The 26,770-nt window shown below is 33.0% G+C and overlaps 1 protein-coding gene across 5 annotated transcripts in view; it reads left to right on the top strand.

Moving 5' to 3' along the window:
- Positions 1–26,770, top strand: part of NOVA1 (NOVA alternative splicing regulator 1) — a 149,389-nt gene that overhangs the window by 93,110 nt on the left and 29,509 nt on the right. For all 5 annotated transcript variants that reach the window (XM_054448344.2, XM_054448345.2, XM_054448346.2 and 2 more), the window contains one exon: positions 22,093–22,259. In XM_054448344.2, coding sequence (XP_054304319.1) covers positions 22,093–22,259 — 167 coding nt within the window. The remainder of the gene's footprint in view (positions 1–22,092; positions 22,260–26,770) is intronic.

Below are 26,770 nucleotides of genomic sequence, written 5' to 3'. Positions count from 1 at the left end.
GTTAATATACCTTCTAGGAAGTTTTGATTCAGAAAATGTCATGTTTAACAATGTCATATTTTGAGTATAGAGATTTATGATTTTATTAAAGAAAAATCGGCTTTTCTTTACATTATTAAACATTGAGCAAATATTTAAGAGATGTTATTAAAGAAGCACCAAACATGCCAGGGCACTTCATTTTTCGGTTTGTGCCTGTTGTTCTGTTATGTAAATTTTTTTCATTTCATTCATCATGAACCTCTTTCCATGCTGATAAATAAAGGGCTACGTTATAAATTTAATTTTGGTTTATCATGATGAATCAGTTTATTTAGCTAACCTCTTGATGTTGAACCTTAAGTTTAATTTTTATATTTTTTGCTATTAGAAAAAATAGTTATGAATAACTCAGTATTTCCAATACTGATTTGTTCTAATTCTAATTGCTTGTGAATTTTAATTTTTTTAAAAAAAAGATTACTGGGTCAAAAAACGTTTGCTACCTAATTGCTAAGTTGCCCTCTAGAGAGAGCATGCTAACTTATCATTCCAATAGAATTGTACTAGAGTATCCGTTTCCACATGTCCATCCCAAACTTTTATAATTATTTGCCAATCAGAGCTATATGGTGATATTTGATGGAAATTTGGTTTGATTTTTTAATACAATTGAAAATGAATATTTTTGCATTGGATGATTACATTAATCTTTTCCCAGCCCTTTCCCTTCCTCCACTTCCTTTGGCTTTCATTCTTCCTTTGGTGTGATTGTGCCAGGGTATGTGTGCATGTGGGTGTGTGTGTGAGATTCAGTGAAATTGTTTATATACCTTGCTCATTTTCTTTTCTGGTTGATGTTTACCTTTTTCTTAAGGATTTTTAAAAACATTTCATATATTAAGGAATAATACTAGATTCAATCTAACATTTATTACATATGTTGCAAGTTCCCCCAGTTTCATTGTAGCTTTTTCCCTTTGTTTTGGATCTCCAGAAATTATAAAGTATGTGTTTGTTAAATACTGTGTGAAGAACCTATGTGAAAAAGAATCCTCTTAACACATTGCTGGTAGGAGACTAAAGGAAAACAAACAGACATTGAAAGAAATATGATTTATGATCCTTGATTGATCCTCAATTAGGAGAAAAAACAACTATGAAGAACATTGTTTAACATAGCACTTTATGTAGAAATAAAAGATTTATCTTATCCTAAAATGTCACCTTGAGAACTATAGCAAAAAACATGAAACTAGTGTTATCATTGTACGTATCATATTTTAAATAAGGTGAGAAAACAATGGCACATTTTTTTTTTGAGTTTACTAGGAAAAGTTATAATTGTCAAAATATTTTATTTACAAAATCCAATTGTTTATGTTTGAACTTTGCTGCCAAGTGAATTTTTAAAAGTGAACCAGCACATCATTAACTCTCCAGTTTCTGCAATATAGTTAACTATAAGTAGGCCTTTTTTTTTTCTGGAAACATGTTATGTTGAAACTCAGTTATATGCATAACCTGTAATTAGATTTACATTTTTCATGAAAGCTGTATCCTAAGTATATGCCTTCTCTTTAAAATATAGTCTTAGCAAGTTAACGAAAATGCTAATACTATTTAATTCTAACTGTTGTATATTTACATACAATGAAAAACAGTAAAAAATGGATTTATATTTTTAAATTTACTATGGCTCTAATAGCTGGAATTAGTTGCAAAAGAACAGCTGCATCTTTAGCACCACAGGCTTAAATTAAGGTCCCAAAGTCCCATAGGTTTTACATTCCATGACATGTTAGCAAGAAACTTACAAATATAGAAAGGCTCATGTTCTAAGACAGAACATGATCCATATAATATCCATGATTAGTAAAGCAAATAAAATTCAGTCCAACATCAGGGTCTGTAAAGAAAATAAAATGATGAGAGATGAGAAAAAAACGAAGGAACTAGTTAGTTCCTCTTACAGTTTCAATAATATCCCAAACAATTCATTTTTATCTGCGGTATTTAAGAAATGGATTTGTTTAGTTGATTCTGTTTCTCTTAGTTGCTAATGTGATTATTTTAAATTTCTCATTTTGTTTAATCTGAAGTATTTATGCATAGTCCTTGCTGAAACTATTTCTCTTGTAGCACTTAATGATAGAAAATCCTCAGGCATATTAGTTTTTTCCTTATCTTTATTTCCCTAAATGAGAAACTTGAGAAAAGAATAGTAGAATACTTTGATTCATAGTAAATGGGCACTTTGATTTATGATTGATTATTTTAATAGCTGAAAAGTCTAAGAAGAGCATAGTAAATTTTTTTCTCCTCAAAATAGTTATTAATATTTAAAATCTTTTGTACCAAATATAATTTCAGTCTTCCTGGAGATTTGCCAAAGCAGAACTCTCAAAACAGAAACGACAATACCTTGATTCCTTACCAATAATGCCTGTGTTTTTTTCAAATAATATAACAATTTTAAAATTACCTTTATAGATGTATTAATGAGAAGATAAAATAATATATTATTTCTTTATACTTCATATGTATTGCCAACATTCAAAACAAATCTGTTGATTGCTTCAAATAAACATACTTCCAGTGATTTTTTTCCTTAAAAAGAAATCATAATAGCTTGTCTGTATACCAGCTATTAATTTTGCTTGTTGCACACATACATATATTTGAAGATGAGTTTGTATATGTGTTCATATGCAGTTGAATCCACATCTAACTCTTCTTCCCTAGCACCTATGCAACTGTATGCCACTGTGTTCCCTTTATCTTCTGTGGCCCCTGATGTGCTAGCAAACTAAGAATGATATTATCTTAGCAATGTCAAAATCTCAAGTAATAAGGATCCTGCCTAACCTTAAGGTGATATTGTATCTTCTTTTTCTTTTTAACATCTTGTTTAGTTCTACAAATAGCACTGAATTGCTACCTTCGTAAAATTATGAAGTGAGTACCTCAAGTAAATTTGATTTGTGATGTTTTAGTTTTGGAGAAGATGCTCTGTAAAATAATACTTGGTAAGGGTATTAAGAGGTTTGACATGCAAAAATGTGGCATACATAAGTTTGTTGATAAAAAACTAAATATGTTTATTGTAGCACTTTATTTTTTAAATCTGCTGATGAGCACTGTGAATCACTTAGAGCCAAGGACATAAATGCACTTTTTTTCCCTCAAAAGTATTTGACCAGAGATATCTTCTTTTCGTAAAGCATATTATATGACAAATATTGTATAGAACATACTTAGAGAACTGTTAGGCAAATATTTGGGAGCTTTAATACTTTAAAAAATCTTGTATCTTCAACTTACCTTAAAACAAAATGATTATATAGCACAATTATATTTCTTATTGTAAACAATACTTTCTGCAATTTCTAAATTTTCTTAAAGTGATAACTTCAGAATTTTATGAATATGGTCATATTTTTCCAACTGATAATAATGTCTGTTTTTCTTCTTCATACTGTGTACTGCCTGAATTTTTCCTCTCTGTCTCCATTTCTTTTCATATTCCCCTTGAACTTTTTACTCAGGTACACTCTTCTTAAAAGAGACATCATAGTTCTGACAATCCTTTTTGTTTCTCTTTTTTTTTTCCTCCTGGGAGGTAGGATACTCTTCTTTTAAATATGCTTTAAAGTGACCTTACACATGTAGTTCTCTTTTCCTGGGATGGCTGCTTACCTCAAGAGCTTTTTGTGATTTAGAACTCTGGTTAAGTGTGACCCACTCAGTAAGCCAAGCAGTAAGCTTTTCCTGCCATCTATTTATTCTTTCATTTAATCTGTTACTAAATAACAAATATTTAGTAAGTATTTGACACAATGCACATGTGTGCTAGGATGCTGTGAGTGTAAAGATAAGAATATGAATATGTAAACAGCTCACATTCTTGTGAGCTCTACAGGCTAGTGAACAGGCAATAATGGCTGTTATGGGACAGTATAGCATAGTGGGTACACATAAAGAACACATAATCTAGACTGTGGAAACCAGGTAACACTTCTCTGGTAAACTGATAACTGGCCAAAGATTGGAAAGATAAATAGGAGTTAGCGAGGTAAAAGGATGAATGTGCAATCAGAACACCTAAGAAAAGTGTAAAAAACTTGGATAGACATAAATGAAAACCAGTGTAATTACTAGGGAAATAGCCAGGAAGACACTGATAATATGTGTTAGGAGAAGTTTTATACTATTTATAGTAGTAACAAATATCACGGCTTTAAGAACTCTAAGTCTGGACTTTGAGACCACGCTGGAATTGACTGTGGCTAATAAGAAGGCTTTCTGCTATGTGCAAAACACTTTATAAGTCACACACATTGAGTTTGTTTTTTCATGCCATAGCCATATAACACTACAATGGAAAGAAAGCCCTACCTTAATTTCCATAAGAGAGTAAATTCCCAGCAAGGTTGGATAGATTAGTTGTGTCCATCTCTTCCATATCAGAGAAATGTGGAAGTGCTTAAAGTCCATATATATTTTCTCCAGACTGAGTGGTCAAAGTCCTTGAAAAATTTTTTACGGGCTACACACTGATATTACCCATAGAGTTTCCATATCACTTTCCTGCTTTCCTTGAATTACACATAAAGAACAGTAGCCTATAGCATAAAAGTTTCTTTTCAATATGGATATCTCCCTGCATTATTAAGTATTAGACACAGAAGGAAAACCAATTTGCTGCATCATACCAATTCACATTGTTTTATGTATACTTTTAGACTGTTGGTCTCTAATTTTATTTTTTCTTACCCTTATTTTTGTTCATTTAAATAAATTTTACTATGTATAGTTAAGGTATATGACATAATGTTATAAGACATATATACAGGTTTTTAAACAGTGAAATGGTTACTATAATAGAGCAAATTAACATATCTATCATTTCTCATAGTTACTCATTTCGCCCCCTGTGGCAAGAGCAGCTGTAATCTCATTTAGCAAAAATCCTGAAAACAATACACTATTATTAGCTATAGTTTTATGTAGCACATTAGATAGTTCATCCTACATATTTGCTACTTTGTATCATTTGCCCTTCATCTCCTCATGTACTCCCACCCTGGCAACTACTGTTTTATTCTCTATCTCTATATATTTGACCTTTCTTTTTTTGGTAGATTCTACATATCTAAGTAAGAATATGCAGTATTTGCCTTCCTGTGGCTGGCTTATTTCACTTAGCATAATATTCTCCGATTCCACCCAAGTTGTGGCAAATGGCAGGATGCCTTCCTTTTAAATCTGCTTTAAAATGTTTATAAGGAGACTGGAGGTAAATTTTCAAAATGTTAATTCCTTTCCAATCATTCAAAGAAAATGTTCTTTAATATTCTCAGAACCAATGCTTCAGTACACTTTTGTAGGTCTTACTCAGAAATAAGACTCTTTGTGAAGTACTCAGACAAATTCACTTTTAATGTCAAATTGGGTTGTGTTTGTTTGTTTCTGTGATAGGTAAGTTAGGTAATATATTACGCCTGATACTACATATACAAATGTCTGTAATCATGGCTTAACAGTAGGAAAAGACTAGAAATAGTTTTACTCTAAATATAATTATTTTAATATTATGGTAATATGGCATTTTCTGAATATTCTTGTCAGTTGATTATAGGTGTTTATAAAATAATGGGCTTATTAGAGATTTACTGAGTAGATTAATGATATAAGGATTAATACTCAGTAAATAATTAATATGTTTTTTAATTTACTTAGAAATATCCCGTATTAACAGCCGGGTGCGGTGGCTCACGCCTGTAATTCCAGCACTTTGGGAGGCCAAGGCGGGTGGATCACGAGGTTAGGAGATCGAGACCATCCTGACTAACACGGTGAAACCCCCTCTCTACTAAAAATAAGAAAAAAAAATTAGCCGGGCATGGTGGTGGCCACCTGTAGTCCCAGCTACTCGGGAGGCTGAGGCAGGAGAATGGCATGAACCTGGGAGGCAGAGCTTGCAGTGAGCCGAGATCGTGCCACTGCACTCCAGCCTGGGTGACAGAGCAAGACTATATCCCATATTAACACTTTATTTTTTAATCTATTAGTAGAATTTTTATTCAACATCATGTATTTCAGAATTTCTACATTAAAAAGTCATGATCAATATAGTAACAGTTCTAGTATAAGATAGTATAATTTGGTCTGATAATTTAATTGATAAATATATTTATTTCCTTTCTTAACAGTATATAGTTACTAGCATTCTAGTTGATGCCATCCCTAGTATGTCTGGGTTTGATATGCAGCAATATTCTAAAAAGCCTCAGTTTGTGGTCAGATTTAATATTTTTTTATTACGGTGAGTAAGTTTAATTAGGAAGTTTGATTTGTACTCCTTACTTGACTAGTTCAGGAAATCAGTTCATTTGAATCTTCTTCCATGCATAATTATTCTCTGGATTTGGGTATGTGATAGAAAATATAGTCAGAAGATAATTGAATAAGGAGGCATTGAGCTGATCCTCAGTCCTTGGGTGTTTCTAAAAGGATGGATAGACAGAATCTTTTGGAATAGAAATGTATGGTAGGTATATTCATTAATACATTTCAGTAAGGGAGCATTATGTGATAATCCTTAGTAAATAGAAAGGTCTAATCATGATCTTTGCTTTACCTCAGGCCATTGATATTTCATATATATTTTCCCTCTTCTTTTGACATTTACGTTGGATTTTAGTGCAATAATTCTGGATTTAAAAAGGTTGTTATAATAGGGCTCATCCAAGGTCATAGTTTTATTTCACTAAATGAATAGTTATTTATTAACAACTTGCTAAGTAGTAGGCTGGGGATACACATGTGAACAAAACAGTCCAAGTTCCTATTCATTTGGACCTTTTGTTCCACCAGAGAGAGGCAAACAATGAAGTAAGCAAATTACAACAAACAATTTCAGAAAATTGTAAGGGTCATAAAGAAGCATAACGTGATAGTGATTTGAAAGAGGCTGTTTATGGCTGTTAAGAAAGTCTTCTCTGATAAGGTATTATTGAGCTAAGGCTTTTATGATGAGAAAGGGGCTGCTATGGGAAAAGCCAGTGGAACAGTGTTCCCAGGATAGAGATCAGTGGGAAAAAAAAGGCTTAAGAGAGAGTAAGTGTGGCATGTCCCAGGAACTAAAAAAGACCTAAGTCCCTGGAGTGTAGAAAAAGAGAAAAGAGTAATATGAGATGGGGACTGAGGAGAGCGCAGCAAAGGTCAAATCTTGATGGGTTTTGAAAGCCATAGTAAAGGGTTTAGACTTAACTATTAATATGAGATGAGAAGCCGTTAAGTTTTTAAACAGGTAAATTACATAATATTTACAGGTTCAAACTATTATTCTGAGAGAAGAGTGGATTGTAGTAGAGCAAATAGTGAACCAAGATGGACAGTAATTAGCAGACTATTGTAATGAACATGTTTAGAGCAAATAGTGTCTTCGACTAGAGAGGTGTTGGTAGAGAGAGAAAGAGAGAGAGAGAGAGAATTAATTCAGATTATATTTTATGGTATTTACAACCATGGGGACTAAATGAACATTATCCTGGGAAGAGAGTAGCAACACAGAAGCCAGAAGAGGAAACTGTTTCCATAAGGAGGAAGTGGTTAATGGAAGCCACTACATGAAAAGGAAAGGTAAAATGCCATAATACTATAGCACTTGATATTTTTCCTCATGGCTACAGTTTACCAGTATCTCTGTCATTTTGCCTTATTGACTGAAAACTGATTTAATGTCTGCCTCTACACCTATATATCTGTTCAGCCTTTGCTTCCAAACACTTTGAAGAAAAGAGGAAAGGCTATGACAACTTTAACAAAGAAGTGTTAACAAAGAAGTTTAACAAAGAAGTGGCAAAGTGGACCAATCATCCACAAGGATGACCGAGGAAAATAGCCAAAATTTCATGCCCCTCCCCCAAAACCTGGGATTTGAGAGAGAAGAGAAAAACAACAGCTTCCCTACCTGCTCCATAGGACATAAAGAGCTAAGGACACAGTCTAATTTTGCCTAAGAGGCAAAGCTAAAAGGAACATTCATAAAAGAGGTTTTGGATATGAGGCATATGCTCAAACTTGAGGTAACCAAGAGCACTATGAAGAAATTTAGAGGGACAGGGAAGGATACAGAATTGGGTGAGATTCAGAGATATATGGATTACTATGAGGATAAGTCTGATGATGGCTGGAGAAACAGACTTCTGGTAACTTCGATATATAGGAATATGAGGAATAGCAGTCTCTTAGAGGAAGATGGGTAGAGTTATAATCTAGCTTGTTATTTTAAGGGTATGATACCACTGACCTTTCTTTTCTGCTCCTTGTAATTATGTGGTGAGTTTTGATGGGGGAGGAGCAGGGGTAGTGAAATACTGAAGTCACTAACGGTTAGGGGAAGAGTTGGCTCAAATGAACTAACTGAAGGATACCCAAGAACTTATTCACAGGGGGCAGATTAATGAGTAGGGGCAGGAGATCAAAAACTGCATGGAGAGTATACAGGAAACCAAAGACTCAGAGATTCCCCTCTAAAGGAAAGGCCAGATGGTGACAGAGAGCCAGTCATCTGTCCTCACATGGATTAGAGGCTAGTGAGTGACCAGGAGTCCAAGGATCTGTCTTCAAGTGGATTAGAAGTCAGAAGACAGTCCAGAGGAAGACTGGGTTTGACACTGTGGATGATTGTGTATTCCTGTGATAGTGCATGAATATACCTGACAGGGATCACACTCTGTTACATCCAGGTAATATCTACTCTGGGATTCTGCCAGTTGTCAGGCCTTATCTGTAGCATTTTAATAATTCAGAATGAAAGAAACAAGGATAGGAGAGAGACTTATATGAAAGAAGAAGAATTGGAATTAACAGAAATACATTATGGAAACATAGATCTGTAATATTCTGAGACTTGTATTTTTAAAACTGTTGTAATGGCTAAGTCAGATTTTGTTCATAGTGTCACAGAAACGTACCTGAATTGTAGTTACCTATTTTGACCTGTACTCAAACAGGTGTCTGACAGATGTATTATCTATTTTCACATGTCACTATTAGCCCCTATAACTCTTAAGATATTCTGATATTCTTTAATTTATAATTCTATAATAATTAATGTTGAAAAAATAGGTGATAAGATCCTCCATTGTGTATTCACATCAGGGCATACAAAAATAATTTTTAGCAAATGAGTTGAGTTGCAGAATTTCTGAGCAGAATTTCTGAGCTTTGCCTTCATACCCAAAGTCACATTTTTTTTTCTAAATATATTGTGGTATGCTGAAGCTATTTACTTATTTTTAATTTTAATTTAATTTTTTTTTTTTGAGACAGAGCCTCACTCTGTAGCCCAGGCTGGAGTGCAGTGGCACAATCCCAGCTCACTAAAACCTCCGCCTCCTGAGTAACTGGGATTACAGGTGCACACCCCCATGCCTGGCTACTTTTTATAATTTTTAGTAGAGATGCGGTTTCACCATGTTGGCCAGGCTGGTCTTGAACTCCTGACTTCAAGTGATCCGCCTACCTCGGCCTCCCAAAGTGCTGGGATTACAGGCGTGAACCACCGTGCCCAGCTGCTATTTATTTTAACTAAGTGTTTTGTTATTTGTTCTCAGCATTATAGTCATAGGATAGCTTTAATGTGCTGGAAAAATATAGATTACCAGGAAAAATATAGATTACCACAGTGTATTAATGATAGGTTTGTAATTTTTTTCTTGATAAAACATTACGCATTTTTTGTTAAAATGGTAAAAGGAATTTATGGAAAAGCCGCAGCTAACATCACACTCAATAGTGAAGACTGAAAGCTTTTCCCATAAAATAAGAAACAAGACATGGATGCCTGGTTTCACCACTGTTATTAAACATTTTTCTGGTACTTGTAGCCAGAATAATTAGACAAGAAAACAAAAAATGGTATCCAAAGTGGAAAGGAAAAAGTACAACTATCTCTATTTGCAGATGACATCTTCCTGTATATACAAAACTCCAGAGGATCAACAAGCAAGCCACTAGAGCTAATAAATTAAGCAAAGTTTTAGAACAAACAAAAATCAGTTTCTGTACACCACAGTGAACAGTCCAAAAAGGAAATTAAGAAATAAATTTCATTTACAGTAGCATCTAAAATAGTAAAATGCCTGCGAATAAATTTAACCAATGAGGTACAAAACTGAAGACCTAACTAAGGAAAGGCATCCCATTTAATGGGTGAGTACACTTAATGTTGTTAAAATATCAGTACTACCCAAAGTATGCAGACTCGACTTAATTGCTATCAAAATTCTAAATTTTTTTTTTTTACAGAAATGGGAAGCCTGATTCTGAAAATGCATACAGAATTGCAAGTTTCCCAGAATAGATAAAACAATATTGAAAAATCACAGAGTTGAGGATTCACACTTCCTGACTTCAAAACTTACTGTAAAGATGCGGTAACCTATAGAGTCTGGTACTGGCATTAGGAAAGACAATAATTAATGGAGTCTATAAATAATTCCACATAACTATAGCCAATTGATTTTTGACAAGGGTATCAAGTTCATTCAATGGGAAGAGAACAATCTCTTCAACAAGTGTTGTTGGGACACCTAGATTTCCACATGCAAGAGTGGAGTTAGAACCCTCCTCATATCATATTAAAATATCAAAATTAATTCAAAATAGATCAACAACCTAAATATAAGAGGTAAAACCATAAAACTCTAGAAGGAAATGTAGAAATAGTTCTCCATGACCTTGGATTTGGGAATGGATTATTCAGTAACAAAAATGGGAACAAAAAATGAATTGGACTTCATCAAAATTTTAAAACTTCTGTGCATCAAAAGGACATTATTAATGTCCATTACCAAAGGACATTAACAAGACAACCTACAGAATGAGAGAAAATTTTTGAAAATAATTTATACAATAACTTTTAATATCCAGAATATATAAACAACTCCTAAAACTCAACAAATAAAACCCCAGTGACTCATGCCTGTAATCCCAGCACATTGGGAGGTCAAGGCAGTGGGATCACTTGAGCCCAGAATTTGGAGACCAGCTTGGGTAACATCGCAAGACCCCATCTCAAAAAAAAAAAAAAATTAATTTAAAAAAAATTAGCCAGATGTGGCCGGGCACGGTGGCTCACGCCTGTAATCCCAGCACTTTGAGAGGCCGAGGAGGGTGGATCACGAGGTCAGGAGATCGAGACCATTCTGGCTAACATGGTGAAACCTCGTCTCTACTAAAAATACAAAAAAAATAGCCGGGCGCAATGGCGGGCGCCTGTAGTCCCAGCTGCTTGGGAGGCTGAGGCAGGAGAATGGCGTGAACCCGGGAGGTGGAGCTTGCAGTGAGCCGAGATCGCGCCACTGCACTCCAGCCTGGGGGACAGATTGAGACTCCGTCTCAAAAAAAAAAAAAAAAAAAATTAGCCAGATGTGGTGGTGCACACCTGTAGTTCACCTACTTGGGGCTGAGCCAGGAGGATTGCTTGAGTCCAGGAGTTTGTGGCTGCAGTAAGCAATGATCACACTACTGCACTCACAGTTGGGCAACAGAGTGCGACCCTGTCTCATACACACAAAAAGACACCATTTGAAAAGTGTGCAAATGATGTGAACAGATATTTCTCTAAAGAAAATATACAAATGAACAATAAGCACATGCAAAAATGTTCGACGTTATTAGTCATTAGTAAAGTGCAAATCGAAACTCCAAGATAGCTCTTCACACCTATTAGGATGGCTATTATTAAAAAATAATAATAAATGTTGGCTAAGACTTAGAGAAATTGGAACCCTTTTACACTGTTGTTGGGGATGTAAAAGGGTGCGGTGGCTTGGGACAGTTCATCTGTTCCTCAAAAGGCTAAAATTACCATATTAGCCAACAATTCCACTCCTAGGTTTGTACACAGAATAATTGAGAACAAGCACCAAAGCAGATGCTACCAGTGTTCATTGCAGCAGTATTTACAATAGCCAAAAGGTGTAAACAACCCAAGTGTCCACCAACAGGTAAATGGATAAACAAAATATGGTATGTAACATGCAATGGAATATTGTTATGCTGTAATAAGGGAATGAATTTTTGAGATATGCTACATCAGTGAATCTTGAAAATATTATCCTAAGTAAAATAAGCCAGACACCAGACAGATATTGTGTGATTCCATTTATACGAAATATCTAGAATTTTGACATAGAGACAAAAAGTAGATTAGAGGTAACTGGGGGATATAGGAAGGAAGGGATGGAAATTTATTTCTTAATGGTTACAGTTACAGTTTGTGATAATGAAAAACGTTTGGAAAGAGATAGAGTATATGTACAACATTTGAATTTAATTAATACCACTGAATTGTACACCTAAAGATGGGTAAAAGGGCCAGTTTTGTATGTAGCACAGTTTTTATTTTTTACTTATTTATTGAGACAGAGTATCACTCTGTTGCTCAGGCTGGAGTGCAGTGGCATGATCTCTGGTCACTGTAACCTGTGCCTCACAAATTCAAGTGATTCTCCACCCTCAGCCTCCCACATAGCTGGGACTACAGACGTGCACCACTAAAAAATACAAAATTTTTTTAGTAGAGATGGAGTTTTCACTGTGTAGACCAGGCTGGTCTCAAACTCCTGACTTCAGGTCATCCACTCGCCTTGGTATATGTACAGTTTTTAAATTGCCATTTTTCTATTATCTTAGCATCATGAAACTATAAAAAATTAATACATTTTAATATTAATAATAATATAATACTTTTAAATAATAGATTACATATACTCTTAAATTTCTGTTGTTTTTCTGACTATAGTCTACTCTCCTATATTACTTCTCCCACCAAGTTAAACAGTCAAAATTCTTTATCCTACCTCTACATTTATTTGATATATTGCATGTAGTCAGTGGTATGATATTCATTGATTATTCACTGATTTAAATAATTCAGTCCTTGAAATTTCAACAAATGCAGGCCTTCAGTTGAATTTGTAGGCTTATTTATTTTTTAATAAATGGGTCATTCTATAAACTCTGTATTTTTTTAAAATATGACATAAAGTTACTGCTTAATTTTGTCTAATGCATTAATCTATATTAGGTCTCAAAGTTGACAACTTTGTTACATGTCAGAAATTAATGTCAGAGACATTAATTTTCTTGCTCTCATCTCGTGAGCAATCTCTGATTCGTTACCATGCTGCATGTCCATTGCAATGCTGCTCCCCTTACCTTTACATGACTCTGATTAGCTATGCATTCCACCACTGGTCACACTTCTGAGTTTCTTAGCTTGACTTGGTATCACATGTTTGGTGCAAACTGTTTTCCCAGCTGGGACATGTGATATCAAATCAAGCTTTGCAAAAGTGAATTCCTATTAATACATAAAGGATAGATAGAAGAATTTCAAGTGCCATTTTTCTCACAGCAAAAATTTAAAAGTACAAATTACTGTCAAAAACGGTGATATTGATGGGGAGTGGAGACAAGTCAGCAAATCTGTATTTATTATGTACATATAAAATGTAATTGCACTTTAATAAAAATTTGTTATGGCAGTTTTATATTTCTGTAATTGTGGAAATTAAGAGGATATACTATTGACATAACTAGGATTGCTATAGTGATCCTAAATTTAGCATAAACCTATGCTAAGGATGAATGAATAGTCATCATCTTAACTGTTTTTTGCATGGCCTCAAAATTTAAAAACTGGAAATAACTTGCAATATATTTGAGAATAATTGCAGTTGTTATGTAAAATTTTCAGATATATCTGTTTTCAGGGTTCTTCAAAAGTTAGATTCCTCAGCTGTGCAGATGCTACTTTATGGGAATAGCTAGTTAAGTAAATTAGTATTCCATTTGCACGATGAGACAGAGAATGAATGAACGACAAGCTGGACAACATCTACTTTGCCATTCATTCTGTCTTCCGAAGGTCTCTGAAGAATGAATATTTTTAGATTTTTCTGAAAAATATACTCTCATCCTTTGACTTGATTTGTTATATTTTAATGTCAAAACATGTTGTATAAACAGAATCAGGCCTTCACTATGTTGACTTTGGATTAAGCATGTTATATGGCCTTTTGCAAATTTTTGCAGTTTAAAAGTAGAGAGATAATTGTGTAGAGTTAATCACCTAGAGAAGAAACGCAATTATTACTTTACATCATAAGATGTCAATTCCTATGATTTCTTTTTTTAAAAGGCCTTTTCTTGAAATAGTGTATTTTCTCCTCAGTAATTGTAGGGTAGGAGGAAGTATTATCAAATGTGCGTAACTGTGCAATGGTATAAAAGCTGCAATTACAAATTGAACTTACTTTTAATGGCAATTTTATCAAGTACTTTTGTTGATCTGAAAACTTGTCCTAAAAAATCTTACTAATAGCCCACATAGTTATTAACCATCTCCTGTGGTGGTCTGTTCTCTGCAAGAAGGGTCAATCATTTCTTTTTATGACAGATTTGGAATAAATCTTTGGAGAAATGTTAATGGTACTAAGACAATGCTTTTTAAGGAAACATCAAAGTTACATGAAAATCATTTTTCCACAATCAACTGAAACATATGCGATTTTCTTAAATGTGTTAAATTTGCTATCTGGCCTAATATTACATTCTTAGGAAGTATGTGGTATAATGATAAAAAATTGTTTTTGACAAGACTTTTACTGTTCTCTGTGTTTGCTATATGTCTTTGCACAGTTGCTTCCATTTCCATACATGTAAGTTGGAGATATCTGTCCTGATTATTGTGAACATTAAATGAGATTTTATGTGTGTCGATAAATTGTACTAACAATATATAAATGTATGTATTATAATTCATATTATATATCTTCTGTAAATTACAAATTGGCTTATGAAGGTAAGGAAGCATGATTACTGTTAAAGTCACTTAAAAGAATATTCTGAGATGCATATTGTTAAATTGCTTCAAATTTTAAGTTATTCCATATGCATATAGGGACATAGAAAGGAAACAAAAGGTCTGTAGTTGTGAGCCTCAGAGAAGACCTTTGAATTGCTTCATTTCTTGAAATTGGTTAAGTATATACTTTCCCCTGAAAGAATGTAATACTGTATTGCTGCAACTAGAAAGCCCTTAAATGTCCTTCAGTGGAGCTTTTGCTGACACATTATCTTAAATACTCATAAATGAGACTTTTGCTTATGTAATTATAGCAATAAATTTGGTAACCTAAGAAATGAATGTAAATCATCTATTTATAAAGACAATATGAAAAGTGATTATCATATATAGACTATTATAGGTGATTTTTATTAAATAAATGGTAACATACTCTGTTGAAAGGATACCCTGTGTTTTAGTTTTAAAAATTAAGATGCTTGTATAGAATTTTAAATCTTTTAAGAAGAAAGCATTAAAGTAATATTTTATCTATTTACACTGACCCCAAACTTGGAAATAAAGAAAATGAAATCAAAAATGATTTCATAAAGGCCACATATTCCCTATGGTTGTCACTAGGAACAAGAAAACTACTTGGTTTTTTTTGTTTGTTTTTTGTTTGGCTTTTTTTTTTTTTTTTTTTTTTTTGAGTCTGTCACCCAGGCTGGAGTGCAGTGGTGCGATCTCGGCTCACTGCAAGCTCCGCCTCCCAGGTTCATGCCATTCTCCTTCCTCAGCCTCCCAAGTAGCTGGGACTACAGGTGCCCACCACCACGCCTGGCTAATTTTTTGTATTTTTAGTGGAGATGGGGTTTCACTGTGTTAGCCAGGTTGGTCTTGATCTCCTGACCTCGTGATCCGCCTGCCTCAGCCTCCCAAAGTGTTGGGATTACAGGCATGAGCCACCATGCCTGGCCCGGAACCTACTTTTTAATAGTTTATATAATTTTAACAGTCTTCTTTAACTGTATATTATTAGGTTGCTGAGGACTAGAAACAGCAAATTATAAGAGAAGAGCCTGTTATAATCAGATATTTTAGCAAATAGCAAGAATAAGTGGCAAAAAGAGGAAAAATATGAAAACGAAAAGAATAGATACCACTCACAAAGCACTGTTTGTATAAGAGTAAATAGACATACATACCTCCAAATAGCAAGGAAATTTAAACGTATTTGAAAATATATATTGCAAGATATTTCTTGATATGATAGAAACTAAATGTTTACTTGCATGAAATAAATCCATGTTCATCAAAATATTAGCTATCCAAAATTAGTAGTTTCTCTGCATAATAAGTAGCAGTTATCTCTATAAATTATCTGTATATCATGTTGTTTTAAATATCAGCTTTTGCCTGTTAGAGTTAATTGGTATTTACATTTTCTTAAGTTCTTTTGGAGGCCAAAATTATTGCTATAGATTGTCATAGAAGTGTTAATAAATTTTCTACTACATTTTTGTATTATTGTTTTATTTTGTGATGTTTCAGTGTCACTCATCCAACCAAATGACTTACTCTACACTAACATTAATGTTTCCTAAATAATTATGTCTGTATTCTTTCATAAGATACTGAGTTATATTTCCAGTAGGAATATAAACTGATGCATTTTCTTTTATATGAACAGAATGTTCACTAATTTTCATTATAGATGACAATTGAAACTATGTGGATCAAATCATTAGCATATGTTCGTTACTCTAGAATAGTCTTACTCTGGTTTGAATAATGTCTCAGGTATCTAAACAGTTTTTTATAGCACTTTAGACCACAACAAAAAATATTTTTGTCCCTAACAATATTATTTTAGGTAGAGTTCATTTTCAGAGTTTGTCTATTTTTTTCTACCCTAGGAAAAGGAAAAAAAATGTTAAATTATCCATTATTTCTCCTAGTACCTGTCTTAAAAAACTTTTACCACGTGCCCTGTTTTAATAATAAATTATAACATTATAGTTTTTAAATCATTTTCCAAAATATATCTGCTTTTTTTGTTCGTTGAATGATCTTATAAACCAAGAGATTTACTGGCTTTATAGATATTTTGTAGATAAAAAAGGCCTTAGAAATCAATCACATAATGTTTCAAAATACAGACAAGAAATTTTAGACTCAGGAAGTTGTTTATTTAGAAAAAAAATACTTGTTGAGTATCTGTAGTGTGCCAGGCACTCTTCTAGGCACTGGAGATACAGTGATAAACATGACAAAGTCCCTTTCATGCTGTTGTTTTTGTCTCTGCTGAGCCCGTCATTGTCTCCCAGTGTCTTTCATAACAGTTATTTTCTTTTACTATTCTTTCTCTGTGTTTTATTTCTCTTATGTATAGTGTCTGTCCACATGAACTAGAATATGAGCTCCATGAAGGCAGGGTTTGTTCGTTTGTTTTTCCTGTTTGGTCATTGCTGTATCTTCAGCTTCTAATATGATACTTATTTAGTAGGGACTCAATACATTTTTATCAAATGAGTTAATGAACTGAGTAAATACCATGAGCTAGGAGCATGTGGCATTCTGAAAGCCAAGTGAAGTGTTTTTAGAACAGAATGGTCACCTAGTGACAGCATAAAATGCTGCTGGTGAGGCAAACAACATGAAAACTTGAAGATTAGATTTATCCAGGTACAGCTGTGATGAATGCTTTCAGTAGAGTTGTAGAATCTACTAGATTCAAGGGGGGGAAAAAAAAGCCATATTGGAGTATATTCAGGATTGGGTGATGAGGAAGTAGAAAGAGAGTATCTATAAAACTCATTCAAGAAATTTTGAGGGATAAGGAAATTGAGCTGCAACTAGAAGAGGGATATGAGGTCAATGAGAACTTTTAAATGTTTTTAAATGAAAATTGTAAGCATGTATAAAATAGTACAATTAATTTCTTTGTTTTTTGTTTTTTGTGTTTTTTTTTGAGACAGAGTCTTACCCAGGCTGGAGTGCAGGGGTGCGATCTCGGCTCACTGCAAGCTCCGCCTCCCAGGTTCACGTCATTCTCCTGCCTCAGCCTCCCAAGTAGCTGGGACTACAGGCGCCCGCCACCATGCCTGGCTAATTTTTTTGTATTTTTAGTAGAGATGGGGTTTCACCGTGTTAGCCAGGATGGCCTTGATCTCCTGACCTCATGATCCGCCCGCCTCGGCCTCCCAAAGTGCTGGGATTACAGGTGTGAGCCACCGCACCCAGCCAATTAATTTCTTTATACCCTTCATCTATATCAACAGTATCAAGATTTGTCATGCCTAAAAAGTTTACTCCTTTTTTGTTGTTGCAGAGATATTTTGATGCAAGTTCAGTCACATTTTACCTGTACATATTTCAGTATTCATCTCAGAAAAGAAAAAAAAAATGACACTTTCTGTAAACTGATGCCATAATCTCACATGTTAAAGTTAACAGTAATTATTTGATGCTAAAACTCTGTCCTTGTCATTGCCTGAATTTTGTTTCAAGTGAAAATTGTTTAATTTTAGACCCAACCAAAGTCTGATTTACATTTAGTCATAACATATTTTAAGTCTTCTTTTGTCTGGAGAGTAATCTCTTCTTTATTGACAAAGCTGCATCAGTTGTCTTATAAACTATTTTTGTGTCTTTGCTTCCTTATGGTATCGTTTATTGTTCTGTTTTCAGTATTAATCTATAGTGCTAAATGTTTGATTAGATTTAGGTTCAACTACTTTTAAGTACATCACAATTGGTTCTGTGTGTTTTTTATTACATCACATCAAGAAGCATATAGTGTTTGGTTTTCATACTCATCATGCTAATGTTGATCATTGAAGTCAGTTGGTAATGCCTGATGTTTTTATTGAAAATTTTATATTAACCTTTCATCTGATGATTTATGATCTTTACCAAACTTAATTTTGTCATTAGGTTTGCAAAAGAGTAATTTTCTAACTTTATCAATGTCTTTAAAAATTGAGAAATTACAACATATTTCCTACTGATGGGAATATTCAATAGAAAAAAATTATGATGTAAGAAATAACTCTAACTGGAGAAGCAGTGGACTTGGTAGGTAAGGGGGCACAGGGCCCAGTGCATAAGTGATGGATCACCTTAGGTAGAAACAGGAACTGGGTAACTGACTTACCCAAACTTATAGTAGCACAGAATATATTTTATTAAATTTCTATGAAAACTTTTCTATTAAAACTGATAATTGTATGTAATTTTAGAAACCTGTGCATTTTTAGCAGTTAATACTGTATGTTAAATCAAAACTTAAAGTCATTGTAAATGTGAATACCTGTATTTGACATTGCCCCTTCTTATTATACTTTTTGTGATTTCATTCTTAAAAGTGCAGTTTTAAATTAATGGTCTCTTAAGCCGGGCGCGGTGGCTCACACCTGTAATCCTACCACTTTGGGAGGCTGAAGTGGGCAGATCACTTGAGCTCAGGAGAGCAGCCTATGCCACATGTCGAAACTCTGTCTCTACAAAAAAAATCCAAAAAATTAGTCAGGCATGGTGGTGCCTTCCTGTAGCCAGCTGCTTGGAGGGCCAAGGCATGAGGATCACTCTTGAGCCCAGGTGGTCGAGGCTGCAGTGAGCCCAGATCTCACCACTGCACTCCAGTCTGAGTGATAAAGTGAGACTCTGTCTCAAAAAAATCAGTTAATTAATGGTATCTTATATACCTCTATCTTATACAAAATATAGGCATGTACTTTTATGTAACTGGTTTTCACCTCTTGTTGCTACTGTGTTTCAAAGAGAAATAAATGCTACTGTTAAATAAAATGATAAAGAACAGGCAGTTTAGTTTAGATACTAATTGAGTCTAAAACCCTTTAAAATGACAAAACCAGCAACTTTTATGATTTATAGGCTCATTTTTTTTAACACAGTTTGATCATACACCTGACAGTCTCCCTTTTTTGTGACTTTCTCCTAAAAATTAAGGTTTTGTGTTTTCTGAGTGAAAAGGCCGTAAGTTCAGTAGAAGAATATGATAGCATCTCTTCTGAGGATTGTAGCATTTCTGAGTGGTAGATATAGAATCTCCTTTTTCCTTTCCTTTTTTTATGTTAATAGTTCTAATGCAAATTATGTAATTTAACTTTCAAACAATATGTACTGCAATTGTGAACCTGTGAACTATTTTCAAGTGTCCCACAGATGCTAATATGTGAAATTTAGCTTTAGATAGTCATAATTCTTTATGGCTCAGTAATTTCCACTCACTATCTGTTAGTCTCTACAATCTGAAAAGTATAGGGGCTACTGTGTGGTCTGACATGGTTTGTATTATCAGAATTTTATTGACAGCATAGATTTATAATCTCTTTAGTTATTTAGTGCCATGTTTTGTTTGTTTCTTTTTTTTTTTTTTAATCTCTATCTAAGTTAGACTGTTTTGGCATCCACAAAAGAGCACTCTGTAGTTGTCTCCAAAAACAAGAATGTAATCTGATCTATTTTCATATTGTCTGCTGACCTGGATAAGAACACTTTGTATTAGCTACATTGATCAGTTCCTATCCTTTCTAGTCATTTATTGGACACTTAATACAACCTTGTAAAGACTCCCTAGAGTATCCCCATAAACTAGATCATTTTATGCAGGAACCACAATATATATGTCAAGACAGACAAGAATGAGAAAAGCTGATTAAGAGGAACTGGAAAAATTAAACCCACAGACTCACATTATGTTTTTCAGGCTTTATCCACCCTTACAAATGAAAGCCATATACATACTCTGTTGAAATATTTTGTAAAATCCAGGAAACTTAGATTTTTATAGATCTGAATTTTCATTGTTTAAAACATGACAGTTTTATTTAGGCATATCTCTAAGTTTTTCTTTTATTTCTGCTTCTAATTCCTGTAATCTAATTCTGTCTTCTAGAAGTATTAATGATATTCTTTTACTATTATTTTAATTTCAAAACTACTAGAAAATTGGTCTGTGTGTCAGAATCTTTAAAGCAGTATAAACTCCTTATGACTTTTTAAATATTTGTAGTTTCACAAATTTGTCCTTCAGAATATATTTTAAAACATTTTATAAAGTACCTTGAAATTTTGAAGCAGTAGCACCGAAAGGAAATATTTTAGGTAATTGAAAATATTTCCATTAATTCAAAAACTCTTTTATAAATTTTAAAATTCCATTTTTTGGAAAATTTTAACAACTGTTTAGAAAAGAAATACTTATTTCTTAGAAGCAAGTTCATATGTTATGTTGGGACACTGAGAAGATTACAGTGGAATACCAGGCTTCTACAATAAGCCTCAGAATAGTCTGAAAAACTAATTTATTTTTATTGCCTTAATGTATATCTGTAAAGTATAAAATAGGTGATAGGACCTGTGTGTTAGACACAATTTCACCTTTGTCTTGTCTTGCATCGTATGTTTACATTTTATTCACAAGATATTAAATAAATACTATTAATAATATCTTTAACAACTATTTATGAATTTCAAGTTTCATAAACTATTTAAATTTCATGTTTAGTCCTAATATTCTTTTTATTAAAATTATATCGTCAATAAAGACAGCACTGATTCATTTATCTAGCAAATGTTTACAGTGTACCTGTTGTGTGCCAGAAGCTATTGTAAACTTTGAGGATACTACAGCACAAAACAAAACAAATTTACACTCCACGTAGAGCTTATATTCTAGTGAAAAAGTAAAAAAATAAATGTAAAATATCGGGTAACAAGTGTTGCTATGATTAAAGGAAGGGCATGGTAAGTGATGGAACAACTTGTACCATCTACGTTGTTACCACCATTATTTTCAGATTGTAATGTCCTGCAATTCTCTGGTTTTATGTCTGTTTTTTTCCCCCTGAAGAGTAAGCTCTTTGAAAACTGGGTTTATAGATCTTTACTGGCGTGTTACCAGTTTGTAACCCTAAGTTCTTTTATAAGTACTCAATAAGTATTTGTTATGTCAATGAATCAGCGATACGTTCACAACTTCTCTGGATCTCTGATTGAGCTGCAATCCAAATGCCCTTTTTGAGACCAAAACAACTAGAAAGGAATTTATAAAAGGAATCATGAGAAGAGACATGTATATATTACGTGTGGTTCAATTAAATGTTTTAAATTAGAGTTCTGCATTTTACATTTTTTTGGTGTTACGATATCATCCTTTTTCATAATTTTTTAAATGCAAAATGTGGAATATTTTCTGAAAATCAACGTTTTATCCACAGGTACTACTGAGCGAGTGTGCTTGATCCAGGGAACGGTTGAAGCACTGAATGCAGTTCATGGATTCATTGCAGAAAAAATTCGAGAAATGCCCCAAAATGTGGCCAAGACAGAACCAGTCAGCATTCTACAACCCCAGACCACCGTTAATCCAGATCGCATCAAACAAGTGAGTGTTTAGTTGAGAAATCAAAGAGAAATATCCACAGCATAGTATAAGTTCCTTACAAAAGAAGCCTTAAGGTGTTAGCATAAAACTTTTATTTTAAGCACACATAAAACATACCAGAGTTGTCATTTAGTTATTTAAAGACTATCAAGTTCTCATCCTTAGATTGATCAATTAATTTATTGATCAATTGAATTATTCATTTATTAGTGTTACATTGAGGAGCACTTATGTGACTCTTAGTGATTACCCTTTTTAAATTTATAGACACAAATTTAATTTATAGGAATCGAATCTGTTTAAAATTATATCACCTTTTAAATAAAGTATAAGTATTTCAATGATACATTCAAAATTTCCAATACCCTATTTTTAGTGATATTTGTAGTTTTCAGGATAGTTGTTATGCATAGAGACTCCTGTTTTGTTACTTTTATTGTCATGTTCTACATTTTTTATCAAAAAAATGTATAGTAAATTTATGTACCTACCATACAGTTCTTTGTTACAAATCAGTTATTGTGTTTTGTGTAACTTATGTAGTATTTAAACATATGTCATAAAGGGCCAATGTTCATTTTTAATGTATGAGATTTTTTGTGAAAAATTTTACTTGGGAAAAACTGATGTGAGTTTTTAAGATTGAGTAATGGCTGACATGATGTAGGGGGAAAATGACATTATTTCATGTTAAATAAGGTGGATTCTTCCACCGTAAACTCTTTTACGTCTATAAATTTATTATGTTCATAATTATTGTTTCTACCTTTGCCTTTTTATAATTAGCATCTTAATTTGTGACTTAATTTTACTATCACAGACTATGGCTTCAAAAGAAATGTATTATTCTTCAGTAAATCACAGAATATTTAATTTACAGAATACTCATGTTCATTGTAATAAATTTGAAATGTAGCTCAAAGTCTTATTAATTTCATGTTTCTGAATTTAAAAAGTATTCTTATACTGAACAGTGTTATGAATCTTATAATTTTACCAACATATAGATAAATATAATGTTGAATAATGAAATATAAACATTGAAATTGATAATTAGGCAATATATTTTCAAATCATAGACTAATGTCTAATTTTATACTAATTACTTTTTTTAAAAAAATCCCTTTATGTTTAAATCATGAGTAGGTAGTTGTTATTCTATACAAAAATATTCATATTATAATCTTTGTCAATGTCAAATGGTTCAGTTTATACCCTTCATAAGTCTTAAAAGAAGTATCCCTTAATGTATACTTGGGAGAATATAAATATTTTAAAGCTGTAAATATCAGTGGATATTTTATTTTTCACAGTCATTTATAGTTGTGTTTATTTTTTTTACCCTCAGTGAATACAAAGAATAGTTTGAAGACTGAATTCTTGAAAGTAATACTGTGACTTTATCCAGAGTTTAAAAGTAGAAGTATAGTTAAAGACTTAGGTTAAAATCACCTGGGGCTAAGAGTTTACAGAATAAGCACTGAAGTATAAGGTCTGTTGGCTTTCTGCCTTAATCCAGCCTATAAATTCCTCCTTTTCTTTTGTAATTTCTGTGAGAAAATTCAAACATTTAGGGATAGAAGCCAATATCTTGATTTTTTTTTTAAGTAAAACATAAAATTTAGTAGTATGATACCATTGACAATATGTTCAGGACGGTGATATGAATTATTATTATTTTTTATAAGAATAAATATTTCATACCACCAAATAATGGTCTATGAATCATTGTTAAAATTCTAATTTGCTATATGGCAGTATGAGATTTACAGGCTATCATATATCCAGTACCAGTATAGATTTATGAAGACTAGAATTTTAAAATATTTGCTCTATTTTTATTTGCCTTTTTGGATAATGTTATTTAACTTCAAGATAAGTATAAAAAATAATAGTGATTTATTGACTTTTGTGTATTTGCATCCATTTGTAAGCCTTGTAGGTATTCATGGAATTAGAAGTATTGTTGGTTATTTAATATTTTCATGTAATCAATAATGTATGTGACAGTGTATCATTTAAAAGGATTTATTAAAAAGACAACACTAAATCTAATAAGACATTGTATTTAACACTTACATATTTTCTTTATATTATAGAAGTTGAAAATTTTACTTGAAAAATCTAGTAAAGCAGTGAAATGTATTTCCAAAATATTATAAATCAGTCAGACCTTTTGCTCTAAGTTTGGGATTCTCTGACTTTCTAGGTATCCAGTTTTACCAACATAGTACTCTTTGCTGGATTATTCTCTAAATAATAAATACATAAATTTAAATGACCTTAATTTTACTTCTGAAAAATTATGCTGTTATTCAGTATAAAATAGTTATGTCTAAAATCATTTTGCAATAAAGTACATTTTGTATGTTTCTTATGTATGTTTTAAACTAAGTAAATTGAATGAACCAGGTATTTTATCCAATTGAAAACTGCCCTTATTGACTGAGTGGGTTCTCAGACAAGTATAATTTCTTGGGAAAGTAGTGCCTGCTGGTCTCTCAGGTCTTTCATATAGTAGAATAATGAAATTTAGCACAACGGCCTTATATATAACTTGATATATTAGATCTTGTGGAATATTTAATTCTTAATTCATATATGTATTTTTTCTAAAAGCTACATCAGGGAAGAAGTAGTTATGGATATTTAAAGAATTCTCTTGTATTTAAAAAAATCAAAGTAAGATATCAAAAATATTTCATTTAACCCAAAGTTTTACTGTCGTCATGATAAATTGACAAAAATAGCACTTGTTAATTTGTTTGTTCATTATTCATGGGCATGAATAATTATGAATTTACTAAATGCCTTCTTAGTAAGTAGCAAAATATACTAAACTGTAGCCCTTGCAGACCAGTTTGTGAGATAAGTACTTAAAATAACTTATAAAAATTAAAATTGTATTTATATACCAAAACTACAATGTAAACAATATGCTGTAAAAATTCAGAGGCATGGCCAGGCACTGTGGCTCACGCCTGTAATCCCAGCACTTTGGGAGACCGAGGCGAGCAGATCACCTGAGGTCGGGAGTTTGAGACCAGCCTGACCAACGTGGAGAAACTCCATCTTATGGAGTAAAAATACACAATTAGCCGGGTGTGGTGGCGCATGCCTGTAGTCCCAGCTGCTGGGAGGCTGAGGCAGGAGAATCGCTTGAACCCTGGTTGTGGAGGTTGCAGTGAGCCGAGATCGCACCATTGCCCTCCAGCCTGGGCAACAAGAGCGAAGCTCTGTCTCAAAAAAAAAAAAAAATTCAGAGGCGTGTAAAAGAAATACAGGCCAGAGTGACAGTTAATAGTCTTGTAAATAGATGAAAACTTGACTGGACCTTGAAGAATGTATAGGAATAGCCTAGAGGAGAAGAAAGAAAAACACTTATTTTAGGAAGGTGAAACGATATGAATTTGGGGAGAAGGGTATCATATTTGTTGAATAGTAAGGAGACTGTATTGGCAGAAGTGGGACATTTATGTTGCAATTGAGAGGGAATTAATGTTAGATGGATGGTATGGAGCCAGATAATGAAAAACCTTGGATGTCTAATCAAAGGACATCCTATGGAATACAGATTTGCCAAACATTTTCCTAAAGAGCCCTTTTAATTTATCTGGAAGATTTTGGGGAAAAAAAAAAAAGAAGTCACTTATGCCGTTTGTTCTCTCTTGCACTAAAAATCCAGACAGACTCTTAGGGTGCTTGTAGGTACAGCTATTCATAGGAAAAGAGAACTGTGAATTGACTAGTTCAGATGCTGGAAGACAGTTCACATGTTGCAAAGAGGAGGATATTTGTCAGAAATTAAAAACTAAAGATGACAGTTAAATATTTAAATATTTTATTCATTTTGGTACAGTATGTATACAAATGGTACAGTACACAGATTTATTTAACAGAACTCAAAATAGGGGATTGGGAAGGTGATTACTTCAGTAATGTTACTTCACTAGTAATAGATTTTGAATTACAATTGGGATTTGTTGTTCATTGCTGTTTTCACTTTGCCTATAAATATCAGAGGTTCTTGACAGTCTATTACTGCAGACTTGCTTGAAAGCAAGCTCTGTTTATTACAGTGTTTATTAATAATAATATTCTCTGGCCCAGCAAAACTGTCATTTGTTAACAAGAATTCATCTCATAATTTGTAATAATCGTACTTATTTCCAAAAGCCTAGTTATCTCTACATTTAATTACCTACTGTTAAATTCTTGATTTTTTAAAAAACTATATTCCAAAAGAGCCACTGTTTTAAAATTGTTAATAATTATTCTGCTTTAGGTATTTTCACCCTTCAGTGTCTAAAGAATTATTAAACAGCCATTCAAGTAATGTAGATAAAATATATATTATGCTTTTCCGTTTGAAAGAAAAAATGGCGCTAAAAAATGAGTCTGTCCTTCACATTCATTATTTGAAAAATGTAGAAAAATATTTTTGTAGGAATGTGTACTTTGTTCTAACTAATATATCAGTCTATAATGTTATGTGGATATTCAGTTAATTA

The sequence above is a fragment of the Pongo pygmaeus genome, chromosome 15 (assembly GCF_028885625.2).
Source record: "Pongo pygmaeus isolate AG05252 chromosome 15, NHGRI_mPonPyg2-v2.0_pri, whole genome shotgun sequence".
Lineage (NCBI taxonomy): Eukaryota > Metazoa > Chordata > Mammalia > Primates > Hominidae > Pongo > Pongo pygmaeus.
Note: the sequence above shows the minus strand (reverse complement) of the source record. Positions and strands in the feature narration are given on the sequence as shown.